The sequence below is a fragment of the Globicephala melas genome, chromosome 3 (genome assembly GCF_963455315.2).
Source record: "Globicephala melas chromosome 3, mGloMel1.2, whole genome shotgun sequence".
NCBI classification, from domain to species: domain Eukaryota; kingdom Metazoa; phylum Chordata; class Mammalia; order Artiodactyla; family Delphinidae; genus Globicephala; species Globicephala melas.
Genome location: NC_083316.1, coordinates 83,201,533 through 83,222,052, shown reverse-complemented (window position 1 = coordinate 83,222,052; position 20,520 = coordinate 83,201,533). Strand labels below are relative to the sequence as shown.

Below are 20,520 nucleotides of genomic sequence, written 5' to 3'. Positions count from 1 at the left end.
TTCCTTCCTTAATTTAGCCAACTTAACCACTCACCTATCTTGTATGAGATACTGCATATTCAAGTCATTGATTACAAATGGATTCCTGAGTTTTGCATAGGCAACTGCCTTGTCCAGTGGAAATCCTAAGAACACATATTAACATATTCTGTAGAATCTCAAGATAAGTTGACATCTATAACTTAATCAACTTGAATTTATGCCATTTCCTATAAAAGACTAATTTCATTATGCATGTAACTGCTTTCTTTAGAAGATAGAATTATAAATACACAAAACTTGATTTATCTTGTACTAGTAAATAAATCTTATTTTTTCTTAGTGAATTTGATAGATAAGGCACAGCAAGCCAGTGGTTACATAACCCAATTTAGAGCACTGACATGTTAGTTGATGCCTGATTATTCAAAGTCACCTGACAGAAGGTAAGACTACCTCATACACAAATAGAAATCTATATACAAATAAGTGTATCACAATCACCTGGTGATTTTTAAAAAATTTATATAACTCCTCTTCTTCTAACGATATTTTGATGCATATACATATAAATTAGCTGATAATTCAAAGAACTTAAGCATCTTCAAAAACAGCAAAAGAAAAATTAATTTACATTCAACAGATATGCTCAAAATATAAAATATATGAGCAGAATCATGCTTGCTGTTAACTAAGTCAATAACACAGCAGAAATTAAGTCCTTACCATTTCTAGACTTCGGTAAAATTACTAATTACAATGAAAACAAATCAAATGGCAGATATAGTAAGAGATCTAAAAAAAAATCTAAATAATTTTAATGATTATACTTCACTCTCTGTATTAACACTAAAAGACTCCAATTTTATCCATCAACGTATAGTTTATGATTAAGAATGGCAGTATACCATAGATGTTAAGAGCATAAACCAAGGTTCAAACCCTAACTCCACCTTTCATTAGCTATGTGACCGTGGGCAAATTTATTTAATATCTCCAAGTCTCTGATTCCCAGCTGTAAAGGGGTATTTTAACTAAAAGGGTTTTGGGGAAATTAAATATAATACTGTATATAAAACACATTACAATACCTGGCATAATAAGTGCTCAATAAATGTTAACTATTATTATTCCCTAAACAACAATATTTTAATAAATAAGCAAAAGCGTAACAATCATCAGGCATACATAGCTTTAGCATTTAACTATAGTATGCTACAGTGTATCTGTGAAGACACTGTATTTTGTAGCATTATCAGAATAGTTAGTAGAGGAAGGAAGTGTTAAAGCCTACTGAAGTTAAAAAAACAAAAACAAAACAAAGAGCTATGGTCAGTTAAAAAAAAGATTTAATCCTAAATTCCTCTTAGCTTTTAACATTTAGTTAGAAGTACTCTATACCAAGAATCAATGGGCCACAAATCACAAACCCATCTAGTGTTATAGACTCTTAAGAATTCATCACTTACTGTAAAGATGTCTCAATGTCTATGGTTTGAAGCCTTGTAACAGAATTCAGGAAATAAGAAACGCCTATAGTCATTACCCTGCTTTTGTTGCTGTTAAAGAGGCAGCATGTGGGACATGACCTTAGGTAGTATCTAGTTTTTACAAGCAAATAACTAGCTTTAACTTAATAAATAGGAAGAACCACGTGACAGTAAGGGAAGAACACCTTACCATCAAGGATAAGCAAGTTTTAAGATCCTCTAAAATGAATGACTTCAGTCTGTAAAGAAGACCAGGGACTTGACTTCTCTATGAAATAATGAAAATCAATATAGGGTATGGGAGCACAAAAAATCTTAACCTGCTCCATCCCCTTCTTGCTGAAGGGGATGCTTTTTAAACACCTAACTAAAGTGAGACTTTAACACACCTGGAGGCTACATTAGTTTGGTAACAAAAACGATTTAATATGAATACATTTATAACTGAGTGCATATCTTTTAAATTAGAGCTCTTAATGAAAACTCACTTAATTCACAGATTCTTAGGTTATAAATTTTCAGACATACACTTAATAACTTTTGATTAGTGGACATTACTTTGAAGAAATACTTAAGCTTAATTGATATTTCAGTTTGATTTATAAAAGACAGCAAGGAAAATATAAAATTCAAATATTAAGTTCTTAAGAAATAAAGCATGAATATGTATTGAGGAATGATAGATCATCTTCTATATGGCAAAACATATGGGCTTATAATATTTAAAAAATCAAGAATTTGTCCTAAGAAACTTACAGTTGTAAACAAAGACGTACATTCAAAAAGTTCATCACAATCTTATTTTTAATAGTAAAAATTGGAAACCATTTCACTTTTAGGATATTGGCTAAGTATGATATAGTACATTCACAGGATGATATACTGTGACACCATTAAAAATCAGGTTTTTGACAAATGATATAGAAGGGGAAAACCTCTTGATGTAATTAGGTTAAAAATTAAATATAAAATTACATATACACTATAACACTAAATGTGTTTTTAAAAAATACACACAGAAAAAAAGATTGGAAAGAAATATATCAAAATGTTAATATCACTTATCTGTGAGACTAGGTGAGTTTAATTTTATTTTTCTATTTTATCTATTAGTTTTATAGTTAGAAAGGATAAAGAGGTTTCCCTCCCTGTTTTACTACCTTTAGAATGAAAAGAAATAAGACAATCACACAAAGGCCAGTTTTCCACCGGTTCATTCAAAATAACATCTTCTTCAAATACTACTACTGTGATATATTTAAATAAGGAGATCCGTTCAAGAATTTCCTTCATTGGTTTGGATTTGGATTTCTTTGCCATGGAACATATTCCAACCACAATCTGCCTTTCTGGTGGCTAAAACAGAAAGAAAACAAAAAATCAGGTTGACTTGATAACAACTCCAAAGTACAGCTATCTTAAAACTCTGTCAGAAGTACATAAAGTATGTGATGAATCAATAAAAGTGACACATTACCCGAACAGGCATTTTTCAAGATTATATTGTTATAATAAATACTTAATAATAATAGTTTTCTATAAAGGTCTGGAAAAATTTTTTTAAAGTTTCAGAACACTGTTACTATTTTCATTCAGATTTCAAACTTAAATACTTCCTTAACTGTCTCTAGCGTTTATTTGCTAAATAACAATTTAGCAAATTGTTAAATTGCTAAAGGAGCAAATAAGGCCTAAAGGGCCAATAGGAGTGAGATAAAGAATTCTCTTGCCTAAAATAAGATATTTTCACTACAAAGCTATGCAGTGTTAAAATATTTTTGTAGATTGAGCTTAAATATGAGTTGGTCACCAATGACAACTTAGAAGGAAATTTTGGAGAAAGCCACACTGCTTAACAGAGGTGTCTATGCTCTTTGACACCCCAATCTTCATACTCAACATTCCTAGTTTATAGTGTTGCTCATCTCTGGCACCCTTGCTACAGCTCAAAGGCCATGATTCAGCCTGAAATTTAAAACGCAGAATATAGAAAACTTATGAGTAGCTCATGGGTTTATAAAATTACTCAAGATTCATTCTGAGGTCTTTGCTTTCAGGTACTTTGAGAGTTTTATCAAATATAAAGCTGTGTCCAGTTTTCCATTTCAGTTCTTCTCTCTTCTATATTTATTTATTTCATATGACATTATAATCTGGGCCCAAAAGTGTTTTACTAGACCTTCTCTTATTATAAATCTAAAAATAAAACAGGGCAACATCTGAATAATTCTTCTTCTTTATGCTTAGCATTATTCCTCTCACTCATATGAAATTTAGAGTTCAAATTGGTATTGGATTTGATGTTACCATCAAAGATTGTAAATTCTAACCTCCCTGGGATCTGCTGTCTTTCACCCTCTGATCCTCTACTTTTATGTTCCCTTATTCAATTCTTTCCTGATCAAAAGCCTCGGCATAGCTCATTATGATGCTCCTTAAGTAGATCTCCCTAGACAACAAGAGTACTCAACCTAACGTCTTTGATACCTTAACAGAACAATCTGGAACAAATCATTTTATCAATCTCCAGGTCAAATGAACCAAATCAAGCTCCTCAAAATGTGAACTCAATTTAATTAGTACCAATATTGCACTGAAGAGTTACATATACAGAAACTACCTGTCATCAAGCACTTTGAATCTAACAGGAAACACAGTAATCATACAGTACATAGTGATACACAGAATAGAAGTATATAGTCAAGGTATAGAAATGGTATTGAGGAAAAAATGTTCAAGTTTCTCATGGGGAAAAGAGTAAGGAGAGGGGGAAGACTGAACAACATGAAATCTGAGGTTTTGAAGAACGAAAACTGATTCACAAATTATCCAAAAAGGAGGGGTATTTCACAGAGATAAAGAAGTACATACAACAGCAAAGAGGCATGGTACAAGATGGAATATGTGGGAAATAAAAATCTGATATTGCTAAAACATAAAAGGTAAAAGAGAAGAGAGACAAGTACAGTTCTAGACATAGGAGAGAGATAAAAATCCTTATATGGAAGAAGACTGGACTTGATTTATCAGCGGTGTTCTCATGTGCTCAGAAGAACTCTAAAGAAAAGGGGTAAGCGTAGCAGAGGCAGAATCAAAAGTACTTTCTAGTCTAAGTCAGTTAGAGAAGCTCTGCTTTTATGTTTTAGTTACTGGACTTCTACATAAGACTTTGGATGAAGAAAAGTTTTGGCTGGTATGAGAAGTTTGAAAACCATCATTTTTTTCTAGGGGTGACGTGAGGGGGGTGGGATAGATTTTAAATGGGTGACAGTCTGATTTTGCATTTCAGATGTATAACTGCACTGTGAAAGGTGTTGTTAAATAACAGTGAAAAAGAATTTGAAGAGTCATCTAATAGCTATTTTTGGTTCAGTTTTACTACTTACATCAAGTATAACAGGTTTTTGTTTTAAAACAAAATTCTTTTTTCAATTGGAAATATAAGAAACACATATTTTAAGTTTGTATTTTAAATAGGTTCTCAAAGTAAAGCAATCTCTAATTGTAAAGGGACAAAAATGATGAGTAATAAAAATGTTGAGCTAACATAACCATAGCAAAATAAACATAATAAATGTGTGTTACTCCTAAAGATCCAGTATGGTTTACACACATACACACACACCCGTAGATACTTGAGGTAGTTTCTCCTAGTCACACAGTTTAGACTTCTGAATAGTTAATAAAAGGGGTATCTTCAGGTCAGCCACTACTTGTGTTGACAACATGACAAACTTAATGAAGCTGGTTAAGCAGTTCTTCTTTAATACCTTTAAAATTCTTTATCTTGATGTATTTGCTGTAGCACTTCTACATACAAGGAACCCTTTTGATTTATGGCCCTGATTACTCTTTCTCCTTGTCACTTTTTCTACCTAACCCTGTGTTATATTAGACATAGCAATGAAAGACACTAAATTAGTCATTATTAAACAACTTAGAAATCTGACCTCTAATTGTCTTTCTTGAAGCACTATAGATTCAGTAATGTTACTAATGAAACACAGTATGCTTTTTCAGTTTAAAACTTTCCAACAAATTTCTATATGAAAAAAATGTCTTAATAATTTAAGACAATGGTATCAATTCCCCTTCACAGTGATCAGTAAAAAGCCCAGACTGTATTGGTCTTCACTAAACAAACAACTTACAGATTCATCCTCCTCATCATCATCTTCATCTGCATGGTGGAAGAAGTGTCGATAATTTCCAGGGTTTATTTCTGTATCCTCAGGTCCAACAAAGAATCTGGGGCCTTCACTCATTTTTATTTCATTTGATATAAATATAACTTAAATGTGATATACTAAAACTGTTTCTAAATAAACAGCATCTGAAAAAAGCATTCTCTCTGTAAGAGTTGACACATGGGTCTGTTGCAGCTTGTTTCTGCTTATACAATCACTTGAAATTGTGATGACAGTTAGTTGGCAAATGTTCATTTGTTCTCAGATATTACTGCTTCATTGTTGATGCAGTTTAAAAGACAAGACAGTGACCTATTGCTTCAGTGAGTTGATATGGCAATCTTTTTACCTAAAATGCAATTAAAAAATTAATTTTGGAGACTGTATTTCAAAATCACTCATGTAAAAATAACTTTAAATGACACTTGTAAAATCATTATCAATAACTTGATGTATACCTTCAAATGAAAAGACATTTTTCCATAAACTTAAGAAATTTAGACTCTCATCTTCAATAATATATATCTTGGCAATTTGACAAACTGATACAAAATAACAAAAAAGAGTACACTAAATTCAAGTCTAAAAATATCTAAGGAATTAGGAGAAAATTATTCAAATTATAACAAAATTACACTAAAAGCTAAATCCCTCGGGCTTCCCTGGTGGAGCAGTGGTTGAGAGTCCGCCTGCCGATGCAGGGGACACGGGTTCGTGCCCCGGTCCGGGAAGATCCCACATGCCACGGAGCGGCTGGGCCCGTGAGCCACGGCCGCTGAGCCTGCGTGTCCGGAGCCTGTGCTCCGCAACGGGAGAGGCCACATCAGTGAGAGGCCCGCGTACCACAAGGAAAAAAAAAAAAAAAAAAAGCTAAATCCCTCTGCACATAGCTCAGTAATATCTGAATAGAATGGAAAAGGATAAAATATAATGTGGATTTAAAAATAATTAACAACTATACACCAATCTGAAATTACATTAAATCAATTTTTAAAAAGGCTTCAATTTGTAAAAGTTCAATTTGCAAACAGGTTTTTTGGGGTACATAACCATTCTTCATTTTGGTCTCACATATAAATCAACAGAACAAGATTAGAATGAAAACAGGATTTCATTATAACAGCAGCTCAAAGTTTTAGAGTCACAAACGCTTTTGCAATATTTTATAATAACCATAAATGGAGTATAACCTTTAAAAATTGTGAATCACTGTATTGTATACCTGTAACTTACATATTATATGTCAAGTATACCTCAATTTAAAAAAATAAAGCCTAAAAAAAAAAAACCTGTGGCAAATCTACTAAAATCTATGGATCTTCTCAGAAAAAATACACAAGTACACTAAATTCTGCAAGCAATTTTATGTGATTGACAGACATCCAAACTTCCACAAAAACAGATGCCCATGAACATCAGTTTAAGAACTATCATACAACAGTGATATAACCTCAGAATATTCCTTAGCAAAGCTGTTTACATGTACTTGGTTCCTTGGTCATATTAAAACTAATCACCTACCAAGATGAAACTACATATCAAATACTTTATTAGATTACTGGTAATACAAGAAATTACTTGATTAAATATTCTTAGGAGCTGAATGATAAGCTAGCTAGAACTGCAAAGCATAATGCCAAAAGTCCTATCCCTAAAGATCTAATTCCAGTTTAATTGGTGGCTCCCTATGAAACATTAAAACTAGTTTACCTTGGGCTTCCCTGGTGGTGCAGTGGTTAAGAATCTGCCTGCCAATGCAAGGGACATGGGTTCGAGCCCTGGCCTGGGATGATCCCATATGCCGCAGAGCAACTAAGCCCGTGCGCTACAACTACTGAGCCTGAGATCTAGAGCCCGCAAGCCACAGCTACTGAGCCCACGTGCCACAACTACTGAAGCCTGTGCGCCTAGAGCCCGTGCTCCACAACAAGAAGCCACGACAATGAGAAGCCCGCGCACCACAACGAAGAGTAGCCCCCACTCACCACAACTAAACAAAGCTTATACACAGCAACGAAGCCCCAACACAGCCAAAAGTAAATAAATAAATAAATTTATATTAAAAAAAAAAAAAACTAGTTTACCTAGCCAGGCAACTACATTTTTATGAAATTTAAAACTTTGTCATTAAAGAATAAAAGCAGAAATAATTCATTTTATGTATCAGTGCTTTTTATTCCTATTTCCCTTGCACTGTTTCATACATAAAAGATGTTTGCTGAAAAAAAAAAAAAGGAAGTTTCCAATTGTTGTAAAACTTGATGGTAGTGAATAAGCTGATCTCAGTTCTTCTGTTTTGTATCAAAAGGCAAACTTCTTTGGTTTCTTTTTAGTTTTTAACCCCTCCCATCCACCTAAAACCAGCCCTAATATTGAATATTTAGTACCAGAAAGGGCATGTGTTTTAGAGTCAGATATACCTATTTAAATCTGTCATTACATAACAAGCAACTTATGCTAGTTTCTCTAAATTTCTTCATCTATAAAAAAAGGGGTATCATAGTACCCTGTAACTCTGTGAAGAGTAAGTAAATGTTTGGCATATACTAAACACTCAATAAACCTTAGTTTCTATAGGCACTCTATAAACCAAGTTCCCTATTAACATAACATAAAATCTAACAAAATGAATATTGCTCATTATTTGTTGACCTAAATCACAAATAACTTTTAACCTATTACAGAAGGCACAGTATTAGGTGCTAGCAATATAAAGTCAAAGTAAACATGAACCTTTTTCTTAAGCAGCTTAAGGTCTAGAAAGAAGACAGCCAAGTAAATTAACATTTTCTGTTTTAGTGTGATAAGCACACCAACAAAACTACAATAGAAATATGCAATAATGTCTCACTTTTCAGAACGGCAACAGTGGGAGATGTATTTCAGTGCATATAAAGATATATGTTTACTTATATATATATATATGCATGTAAGTATGTGTATGTGTACACTTTATGGCATGATTTTAAAATTGTACTTTCTTCTAATTTAGGTGCTTTAATGAGTGATAATAATCCTGTTCTACAGAGCTGAAAATTAATTTTCAAAAACTGTAATTTTAGAGTGTTCATCGTGAAAAGTCTAGAATGCATAAAAATGAAAATTTATAAGTCAGTTAATAATACGATGACCCAGTGGCAGAACTACTGGTTGTAGTTCTTAGTTGTGGAATTATTGGGTTGTATTTCCTACTAGTCCCTTTACTCTATATTTTCCCAAATTTTTGAGCTACTTTATATGTGTATTATGTGTGAGTAGAAATCAGCTTTTGGGAAAAAATGTGTATCCTGCACATTTTTTTCCAAGAGTATAAATGAATGACTGATCTGTCCCCTTCTCTTCACTTAGTCAAATTCTGTTTCAGTCTTCAATGCTGCTTCAAATACATATATGTCTTCAAATACATATATGTATGTCCCCCATCTGATTATGGGTTTAGGTCTGAAACCATGTCTCATTCACTCATTTGGAGAGAGACGATACACAAATCAACAAATAAATGTATGATAGGAAGACCTCCCTAATATGGTGACATTTGAGTAGAAATCTGAATTAATGAGGAAACCAGCCATGGGGTTATATGACAAGAGCATTCCAGACAAGAAACAAACTCTAAAGGCCCTAAAACATAAATATTTGGCAGATTTCACATGATCAAGGAAAAGTAAGGAGAACATTGCAGCTGGAGCAGAGCAAGCAAGTAAAGGAAAAATGGTAGAAAATAAAGTCGGAGAAGTAGCTAAGATACATACAGAGGACTGAGAAGCCACGGTAAGAATTTTCAATTTTATTAAATGTGATTGGATTGCTTTTAAGAGAACGGGAGAAGAAGAAGTAGAGACAAGCTATATTGACAATTCTTTTGAAGGGCTTTGTTATAAGGGTAGGCAAAGGCTTTATTTTTTGTTTTCTCTTCTGATATATGAATGATACTTACAAATACCAGAAATAGACAGAACAGGCTAGTGGTTAATAGTATGGATTCTGGAGCCAAAAACACTTGGTGTTAAATCTTAACTCCAGTAGCTGTGTGACATTGAGCAAGTTAATTAACCTCTAAGAGCCTCAGTAAATTGTACCTATCTTTCAAGTTGTTTTACAGATTAAATTATATTTAGAAAGTTCTTATATCCCACCGCTCAGGCAATACTCCATACCAATTTTATCAAAATATTTGGGAGAAAGGCCCAGGTATTTTTAAGGTTTCTCAGATTCTAATGTGCACCCAAGTTTGAGAACCCCTGTAGAACTCAAAAAAAGGAGGGGGAGTGTAGAACAATGGGAGTACATGGCAAGCAAAACCTGTGTTTGCCATTGTTAGGGGAGCATGCTATTATTACAGGAGATCTGATGATCTGATAAAAAAGGAGACAAAGCTGATGAAGCAGAGTCTTTGTCTTCTTGACGCTTGGCACATCTCAAGTACCCAAAAAATATTCCCTCACAAACCTTTCCTTAACAATTTCCAAGATTTCTTCTCTGAATCATTCATTTTGCCCTTTGGTCACCTCTAACTTTGGCATTATTTAGCTGTTTTGGTTGTGTACATCCCTTCAAAACACGATAAGCTTCAAGAGAACGAACATTTATTCACCATTGCTACCTGGTACGTACTTAATTTGTTAACCCAGAGCCTCGCAACACATTGCCTCACCATGAATGAATACTTTAAGTATGCCAAGTGTGGCAGCTGGAACCCCTGGCCAGTTGCCTCCAACACCACTCTCTTCAGTTTCTCCTGGAAACATCGTACAAATACTATCACTTTCTATGAATACTCTAATATGAAAAAAGTTGGGAAGCAGTTATGACTTTGTGATTTAACAATTATTCTTAGCAATCCTGGGATTAGAGATATTTTCCTCGTTTTACAAATGCTTCCAGTACATAGATAAATGTCCATCATTTGATTATAAATGAGGACTTGAAGCTCAGAAAGTTCAAGAAATTTGACTGTAACGACACACCCAATAAGACCTGTAAAAAGAAATCAAATCCAAGTCTGTTTAAACCAAAGGCCATCATGATCACTTAAGGGCAAAATCAGGACTCCACAGTCCTTACCATAGTATTACACATATTAAATAAATACTTATAAAACTAAAAGTATGAAATAAATGTATTTTTTGTTTCCCCTACCCAAGTGATATGTATACTGTAGTACAAGATGAAATTTTATGGGCATGATAGGAAATCCAGGATATTCTAATGAATTGCTATTTCACCTGAACCCCTGACAAACCAAATATACCTTATGCATTTCCACATTATTTAGCATTTCGACCAACCTACATCCTCCATCATGAATTCCAAAACATATAACTGGCCTTAAAGATATTACATTATTCAAGTATCAAAGTTGAGCCTTTCTTATTTTTAAGATTCTTTGTATAGCAGTAGTCCCATAATAAACTGGCTACATCAGAATTATCTGGGACATCTGTAAAAACTCAAGTTAATAGACCTCCCACAAATTTTCTACAGCAGCATTTCTTAACCAGATAATCTATATTTTAACAAATCAAAGTGTAGCCAGGTTTGGTAATCTGTTTAAATTTGTGCAAAAGACAAATACCTATTAAGGCTGATTTCTAAATTTGAAATTAGTATCATGCTACTAAAGTACCCACACTCAAAGCACTGGTTCTCAAACTCTAGAATGCACTCAAATCACCTGGAGGGCTTGTTAAACTACTAAACTAAAAAGTCTGGAAGTCACACCTTTGCTAACCCCCAAATACACATCAGCACCCTCTTCCATCCTCTATGTTCCACAGCATTTTGGATCTATCGTTACAAATATGTTTCCACTACAGTTACAGTTTTCCTCCCCAACTTTTTATTGTGAAAAATTTCAAATATTCACAGAAATTGAAAGAACAGTTCACTGTAAACACCCATATACCCACCACTGGACTCAACAATTGCTCTACCATTTGAAAGTAAGTTGTAGACATCAATATGTGTCATCTCTAAATACTTTACTATGCATCTCCTAAAAATAAGGACATGCTCTTACAAAACCACAGTATCATTTCCACATAAGAACATTAATAGTTCCACAATACTATTCATATGTAGTTGCATGGGAGCTTTTAGAGAACGAGGATGTCATCTATATATTCCCAGTACTTAATTGGTGCATAGCACTTATTTGGGTGATGAATAAGTGTTCCACCAATTGTTAAGTTTAATACCCTCACAACTACCCTGCAAGTCGTGAGTTTAAAACTTAAACAGCAAGCTTTGATTGCACAACCTGCACCTTCTGCCCACCAGTTTAATCACCTGCTTTAAACAAACCCATGCAAGTTTAAGTATTTTGGTTTCTGAACTATTTAATTCTGCATCAATACTGAAGCTCCATGAAGACAGACGTCACATCTGTCTGCCTTCAGACACCTACATAGGCATACCAAATATTTTTCTAATGAATACTTTCAGCTACTGAAAACGTTAGTGAAGAAGTTGGAAGCAATGAAGCACAACGGTAGGACAATGGTAATGTAATAGTTAAGTATACAGATTTTGAAGTATGAAAAACCTGCTTTCTAGTACAGGTTTGTTCAAACGTTTACCAGTAGAAAAAATTTACTAGAGCAAGTTAAGTGAGGCTTAGAGATAAGGCTCAGTTCCTACCTCTGTAAAATGAGAATAATAATCTAATACAATACACCTCATGGAATTGTTGAGAGAAGTATATGAGAAACTATGTAAAGCACTTGGCACACATAAGAACTCAGTGAATGGCAGCTATCATTATTTTTTTTATTTGCTTGAAACAAAACCTTTATTTTTCATGAAGAATTTTCAGTAGCAAAGCAAAACTCTATCCCACTGCAGAGCAAGGATGCTAGGTGCCTAAGTCAGCAAGGAGGCTTCCTACTTCCACAACTAAGCTTTTCAATACGCTAAAGCCAAGGTAAGTATCATCCACGGGACTCCAAAGGTCGCAAACTCCCAGGAAGTCCTAGTAGATGCGATCCAGCGGTCACCACCCTCGCCCCTTCCCCCTCGAAGCGCGCGAGGATGCAACACTCCAACCGATTAGGGGCGGCAGTGACCTGCAGCCTCCTTCCCTACTCTGGAAAGCTGCAACGGAAGGGGCTTTTGGTCTCTTGTAGTGGAGTGGAGAAGCCGAGGAGCAGAAGGACAAAGACTGAGGAATGAAAATGAAAATAGCCATCTCTACCCACAGCAGTCCCCAAACTCGAGACTGCCTACTTCGGTGGAACGAGACCGCAGCCTGGCGTACCAGCCAGAACCTCGGCAGTTCCCTTCGAGCTAAGATGAAACCTCCGGTATCTCAAACCCAAGAAATGGAAAAGGGAAGTGATGGAGGAGAAAGAGAAAATAAGACACGGAAAGACCCTCAAGGCTGTACTGCCACTCCTCCACACCCACGCTGCCTCTCTGGCACATGCCCCTAGGAGGAGCGCGTGTCTAGTCTCCCCCAGAGCGCAGCAGGAGACAAAACAACTGCCCAGCAGCTGCCGCAAACCTCGGGGGACCAGGTTCCACATCTTGATTCCTTCGGTCACTGGGCCCGCACCTGCCACGGCTGCGGTCGTCACGCGAACTGCAGGAAATGACCACGCCCATTCAGGCCTCGGTTTCCCCTTTAATCCCCGGGACAGAACTGAGGTGTTCATCAAAGAGACTTCAGCTGTTAGCTTGAACCTGGGTCTTCTCTCTTCAATAGCAGCTGGAAGGCCACAGAGAGATACTGTAGGCAACACTACACCTCGCCGAATCCTGGTCACGCCTCTTCCCCTCCCGCCTCGGGTCTCACACTGAAACCTCACCGGGCGGAACGATTTCCGGCAAGAACCAAACGATCCGCCCTAACCTTTTGTGACCGAAGCTCCGAGGCCCCCGTAAACACTCCTCTCTTAACCACACGGATAGTTCCGCTTCCGGCAGCACCACATAAATCGCGAGAGGACGCTTAAATCTTGACGCTTGCGTTTAGGACCACTTCGGTGAGTGGTCGTTTTGGTGTGTTCACACTTGATGATTTTTTAAAATGAGGCGTGAGCTGACAGTAATTTCAAAACCATTCGCGTCAACTAGTTTAAAGAAGGGTTTAATTGACTTTGTGGAGATTGCGCAGGCGCCCTTGGAGCGGGAGGGCCTTGCTTGGGCGTTGCGATGCCCGCGACAGCTGAGCAGGAAAGGGACGTGTTCCGTTGTCAGGCCTAGGGAGGTGCTTTCTGCGTGTGACCGACTTTTACTTATTGGTCGTTTTCTTGCCTACGCTAAATTACCTGGACCTTGCCCTTAAGAATTAGTTAACGAGTAACCCAAACTCTGGAAATGCTCCCTCAGAGTAGCAAATTCAGAAGTTGAGTGCTGCCTTTGGCTGACAGTAAAGAATTCTCCTCCTTACTTTATCATAGTTGTCATTTAATCTTTTGCCCCAGATTAAAATCTCCTGTGGCGGGGAGAAATGCGAGTTTAAGGGAGAATCTTGCCCTGTTGTTTTAAAGGAAAATTACTATCTCTGTGGATGTTCTTTAAATGAGCGTTTCTGAACCAAAGTAGAGAAATAATTTTTAAAATTTAAATTCATTTATCACATGTGGCTTCATGTTTATGCATATGGAGATGAAGGCGTTTTTGTTAAATGAATTTGCACGTTGAAGTGAAGCAGATTATAGGGAAGTGTATTGTGTAATTAGATTTCCCAGTCGTTTTCGTTACATAAAATTGTGCACTTCCAGTTTTTCAGAGATTATAATAGAATAATTCAGAAGTAAAATTAATGATCCCAAGTAAATATGTTTATCGAAATATTACAGATTTTAAGTTTTAAAGTTGGGACATATGCGTATTATAACCTTTAGAAGCTTAAATTGGGTTTTGCCCTTGGTGAAACACAGTTAAATCCTAATTTTATTTAAAGTGGTACCTAACTGCCTTTATTGCACACACAAGATAAAATTATTAAAGGAATCAAGTAATAAGTATTTACACCTACAATAAGTATTCATTGATTTCATCTAATGTTGTACCAGGGACATAGTGTAAAAAGCTCAACCAAATTTGATCATGACAGTTCCTCAATTAGGATTTGTAATAAGACACCTGTACTGCCTTTTCTCATCCCTACATATTTTAATACATGAGTAATTTTTTTTTTTAAGAATTCTTGAAAATATGAGCATATCCAAAAAAGGTGTAATGTAATCTTCGTGTTTATAACTCAAACCACTTAATTCTCCCTTGTAAATGATACCTTTGTTTAATAATATTTGGGAATAGGAAGATATTTATCTTTGTTCTGAGTATTATAGCCTAAAGCCATTTGCTCATATTAACTATTCCATTGGATGGTTTCTAGGGACCAAATATTTCTTTTGAAAAGGAAAAAACTATTAGTTCTTTAAGTTATACCTATATATAAATAGCAAACATTAGCAGGAAACTTTTAACCTTCCACTTAGAGGACTATACTTTTTGTGAACTGATTTTTCTTTCTTATTCGTTTTCTATTTCTCCTTGTCATCTGTCTTTAGTGCCAGAACCACAAACTTGTGAACCCAATTAGACTATAAACTCATTATAAAGTAAACAACTCTTGATTCTTCTGGGTTTCGTGTTTAGCAGTAAAACATAAATAAACATTGCTGTGTAACATTAATCTCGTTCCATTAATGAAAGGAACGAGATTTTAAAATCTTTTTTTCCTTGAAGATAAAGGTTTTGAGACAAGAAAGTTCTTTGCTACTTTGAACAGTTTTATATGGATGATAATAATACTTAAAACATTTTAACAGTAATTATATATTGCGTTACCATTTGCAAAGGACTTTTCAAATTCATAATTATCCCATTGATCTTCATAATTGTGAAAAAGGAAAGGTAAGTATTATTTCCTTTTTGTCAAACATGGATACTGAGACAGGTAACTGTCACATGCTAGAAATTCTGACTCCTAAAAGCCGTACCTTCTTAGACAGGCCCCACTTGTAGTACCATATATCAATACATGCAAGTGAAGTAATGTTTGCTGAAGTGAAATAATAGTCACCTTTGGAACGTGTGCTCTTTTTAAATTCAATGCTACCTCTCCTGTCAGGAAATGCAAGTAATTCTTACTCATTTACAAATAGTTGAATGTCCACTGTGTCCTGAATACTATGTGAAACATTAAAAACTAACAAGACCTTCTCATTCCTCATTTATAACCTAAATTATTTATTACAAAAATCACTTTATAACTTTTCTAGCAGAGGCCTGAACCAAGTATTATGAAAGCTGAGGATGACAAATAATTAAATTAGTGTGTGTCAGGGGACGGACCATAAAATTTGAAGCAACAGAGACCAAGGTTTAAATTTAAGTCAATGGATGCATTCACTAACTGTGTTGCCTTGAGTAAAGTGGATGATCTCTCTGAACCTCCATTTTCTTGTCTCTAAAAGAGATGTAAAACTAGTACCTGTTCCATAGCATGTTGTGAGGATCATCACAGTAAAGTGCTGTATAAATGTTTGCTATTATTTTTAAAATCTGCTTTTGTAGTTATTTTTCAAAAATCAGTTCAAAAAATTGTTTCCTCTCTTTATAGTTTTGGCTTTTCCAGATGTCATAAAAAGACTGGCGTATAGTATGTATGTAGCCTTTTGTGTCTGCTTTCACTTAACACAATGATTTTGAGATTCCTCTCTATTGTTAAATGTATTTGTAGTTCCTTTTTGCTGAGTGGTATTCCCCTGTGTGGATCTACCACAGTTTGTTTATCCATTCACCTGTTGATGAACTTCTGGATTGTATTCAGGTTTTGGCTGTTATGAATAAAGCTTCTAGAAACATTCACATACACATTTTTGTGTGAACATATACTTTCATTTCTCTTGGGTTAAAACTGTTTTCCAACATGTTTACACCATTTTTTATTCTTACCAGCAATGCTTTTCATGCTTGGTAGTACTTAGTATTGCCAGGTTTTGTTTGTTTTTGTTGTTTTTTGCCATTTTGGTGGATTTGTAGTGGTATCTCATTGTGGTTTTAATTTGCGTTTTTGTTGTCTAATGGTGTTGAACATCTTTCCATGTTTTTATTTGCTAACCATATCTTCTTTGATGAAGTGTCTGTTCACACCTTTTGCCCATTTTAAAAATTGGATTGTTTGTTTTCTTATTATTGAGCTTTGAGAATTCTTTATAAATTCTGGACCCAGGTTTTTCATTATATACGTGTACTGCAAATACTTTCTCTGCGCTGTGATTTCTCTATTTTCTTAAATTAAAACAAGTTTTAATTTTTTCTTTTATGGGGTTCTTTCTGTTTGTTATCTGAGAGTCATTGCCTAACCTAAGCTCACAAAAATTTTCTTTTTTGTTGTCTTCTAGAAGTTCTGTAACTTTAGGTGTTACATTTAGGTCTGTGACCATCGTGAATAATTTTAATTTCTTCATATGGTGCAAGGTATGAGTTGAGATTCATGTTTTTTCATGTGGATGTTTAGTTAGTTGCTCCAGCATCATTTGTTATAAATATTATTCTTTCTCTATTGAATTACCTTGGCACCTATGTCAAAAATAAGTAAACACCATTTCTGTGTGGCTATATTTCTGGACACTCTATTCTGTTCTGTAGATCAATGGCTGTCATTTTGCCAGTACCACACAGTTTTGATTACTATAACATTAAAGTAAGTCTTGAAACCAGGTAATGTAAAATTTTTCAACTATATTCTTGTTTTTCAAACTTGCTTTAGCTATTCTGAGTCCTTTGGTTTTCCATATCAATTTTAGAATCAGCTTGTCAGTTCCTACAAAAGAGCTTGTTGGGTTTCTGATTGCATTGCATTGATTCTATAGATCAGTTTGTGGAGAACTGACATCTTAGTGAACTTATCCAGTTCTTTTCTCATTGTTAGGGTAGGAGTGACATTTTTTTTCCAGCTTTCTGCATTCTAGGCAGAAGCCTATATGGGAATTTTTAAATGCTGTTTCAGAAAGGAATAATTTACTTCCATTGTTGAGTATTATAATTTACCAGTCAATTTCAATCTGAATTAACCACTTGAAGTCTTTTTTCTTATCTGGAAAATGGGATATTGAATCACAGTCACTGGGCTTCCTTTTGCTGCTATATTAATGTGTTCTTTAGTCAAGATCTAATTTTTCAGTGTGTGATGTGGTATATTTAAGTTTTCAAAAATCTGTTCATCTTTCCCTACTTCTTGAAGATTAAATGTATTTTAATATCCTTTGCTATATTATAATTGTGTGAAAGATGCAAAAGAATAGAAATAATGAAATAAACTAACTCTCCTGTTAATAATGATTGGTCTTTCAAATTAGAAAGCCTTATTTCCTGAACTTTTTGGAAGTTAGAAGTACACATCATCAAGAATGATGTGTATGTTTTAAGAAGTGTAAAAATTAATTTTACAAAGAGAAAATGAAATAAGAAACCTTTTTCTTCTGTGAAATTACCTCTTGCCTTTTTTCTTTATTTAGGAAGTGCTTAGAAAAGAGATATATGGAATTGACCTGATAGGTGCTTTTTGTTATACACTTAGAGAACTTAGTATTAGCATTGTCATCTGCCAGGTTTTTTTGATTCCAGTTAAAGGAATGTCGAAAACTTTTAGTCTGTACCTCTGAGCGACCTATAATTTATAAATATCAGTGTTATCAGTCTACAACCTTTTAACATCCAAAAATTTAACTTAATAAATCCAATTTGTATTCACTTGTTAAATGCCTTAACTCTGAATTGTCAAGCTGTGTGCCAAGGCTTCCTAGCGCATCATAGTGAATTCACAGGGTGCCATGAAACGCTGTAAACTTTCAAAGGAAACACAGGTGTATTCAACATCTATCATATCCCTTGTGGACCACTAGTTCACAGTTTCAACATTAGGTCACACTACATTCCTTTTTTTTATATCTTTGCAAGACTGGTTTTTGGATGTTTGCTGTGGTAATAATGCAGATACTGTACGAAAATCAGTACGGAAGAAGAAATGAGGGTGGCAGTGTCTAATCTAATTCCAAGGTTTGAGAAATTGTACACTGACCAGAGGTGCAGGCATGCCATTAGTAAGTAACTATAGTTACCTCAATGCTATAGACAATGTTTGTGTCCCCCCAAAATTCATGTGTTGAAATTCTAACCCCTAATGTGATGGTATTAGTAGGTGGCATCTTTGGTAGATGATTAGATCCTGAGGGTAGAACTCTCAAGAATGGGTTAAGTGTCTTTATAAGAGAGAGCTCAGAGAGCTCCTGAACCCCTTCTACCATGTGAGGACATAGGAAAGATGCCATTTATGAACCAGGAAGCAAGCTGTTACCAGACACCGAATCCACCAGATTGTTCTTGAACTTCCCAGCCTCTAGAATTATCAGAAACAAATGTTTGTTATTATTAAGCCACCTAGTCTATAATAAATTACCATAGCAGCCCATATGGACTAAGATACCCAGGAGAAGGGAAATGGGAGGGGTATGGTGGGAACTTAGAAGAGAGAGGTTTTTAAGTATAAGGGCAAGATATAGACATCACTGTGCTTTATGCAGACGTTCATGTTTTCCAATGGCCAATTTTTTTCTACCAGTTGCAATTACCCACATCCCTCTGTGTTTTAGTATGGTGTATCACATTGATTGATTTGCGTACATTGAAGAATCCTTGTATCCCCTGGGATAAACCTCTGTGTTTTAGGACCTGTACTTCCTTTGAGGTGTGAGAGTTTGGTCTTTTGCTCCTGCGGGCTTTTTAGAGGCCTGAAAAGGCTTCTCCCCTTTTCTTTTTAATGTCCTTCAGGAAATTTTGCAACCTTTACTGGTCTCTGAAATGGAGGTAACAAAGGATTTTACCTTTTTAAAATAAATTTCATCCTCCTACAGGTACCATGCTCCCAGTGGCTAGGCTGGGATGTTTTAACGTTTTCTTTTATGATTTAGAACATTGGTGGTCCCAAAAGCCATTAAGGGAAAACAAGAATTTGGGGTCATTTATAATATATTATAAATTTTACAGAATATAGACCATAATGATTTAATGTAAACTAAGAAAGGACGGGTCCTTCTATCTCTTGGACTTGGAAGAGCTTGCGTCAGTGTATCCTAGAGATGAAAATAAGACAGAGAAAAATGATTTTTGCCTGTTTTTTGGTTGATTTTTTAAGAGTTAAGGAGAATTATTAATAATACAGAGCTAGAATGACAGGCAGGCAAATGAATAGGTAGACTGACAGTCTATATTCCATACTTAAAACCACACAAGTCTTCCTAAATTGAAAATTGATGAAGGGTGTAAGTTTGCCACAGAATCTTTTGGCAGAGGAAAGGCTGTAGATAGGATGACATGAAAATAAAGGCATCAAGGGGTCTATTGTCACAGATTTCACAGTTAGTTTGAAAAGCACTGAGATTTAGAGCAACACGGAACTGGAAAACAACAGAAGTGTCTATAGGGCAAGGACTGAGTATACACAGGGTAAAACCTCTTGATGCCTTTACTGTTTCCAGTTAGGGGTATTATGACTATATAACATCTATGAAAATTTTTATACATGTCTTCTGATACTCATATACTCATTTCACTAGGATATAAACTTAAAAATAGAATTGCCAAGTCCTTAGGGTAAACATGTTTAGCTTTAGAAGAAACTGTCCGTTTTCCAAGGTGGCTGTACCATTTTACACTTCCACAAACAGTGTATGAGTTTCGGTTACCTGTCCTCACAACCCCTGGTGTTGTCTCTGTTTTTAAATTTAGCCTTTTTAATAGTGTGTAGTTGTAAATCATTTTGGCTTTAATTTGCATTGCCCTAGGGGTAATGATGTTGAGCACATTTTCACTTGCTTATTAACCATTTGGATATTCACTTCTTTGAAATG

At 35.1% G+C, this 20,520-nt stretch overlaps 2 protein-coding genes across 24 annotated transcripts in view; one reads left to right on the top strand and one right to left on the bottom strand.

The window, feature by feature from the left end:
• Positions 1-13,514, bottom strand: part of PPIP5K2 (diphosphoinositol pentakisphosphate kinase 2) — a 75,562-nt gene extending 62,048 nt beyond the window's left edge. For 6 of the 22 annotated variants that reach the window (XM_030848802.3, XM_060296072.2, XM_060296077.2 and 3 more), the window contains exons 1-4: positions 13,209-13,508; positions 5,621-6,005; positions 2,630-2,825; positions 35-125 (exon numbers count right to left, since the gene is read on the bottom strand). In XM_030848802.3, coding sequence (XP_030704662.1) covers positions 35-125; positions 2,630-2,825; positions 5,621-5,734 — 401 coding nt within the window. In that variant the 5' untranslated portion in view covers positions 5,735-6,005; positions 13,209-13,508. Of the gene's footprint in view, positions 1-34; positions 126-2,629; positions 2,826-5,620; positions 6,006-13,157; positions 13,178-13,208 lie in introns of those variants that run through there. The other 16 variants (XM_030848716.3, XM_030848756.3, XM_030848776.2 and 13 more) reach the window with 8 other exon arrangements.
• Positions 13,514-20,520, top strand: part of GIN1 (gypsy retrotransposon integrase 1) — a 28,664-nt gene continuing 21,657 nt past the window's right edge. The window contains exon 1 of one of the 2 annotated variants that reach the window (XM_030848846.3): positions 13,514-13,638. The gene's annotated coding sequence lies outside the window, so the exon portion shown is untranslated. The remainder of the gene's footprint in view (positions 13,639-20,520) is intronic. The other variant, XM_030848838.3, reaches the window with a different exon arrangement.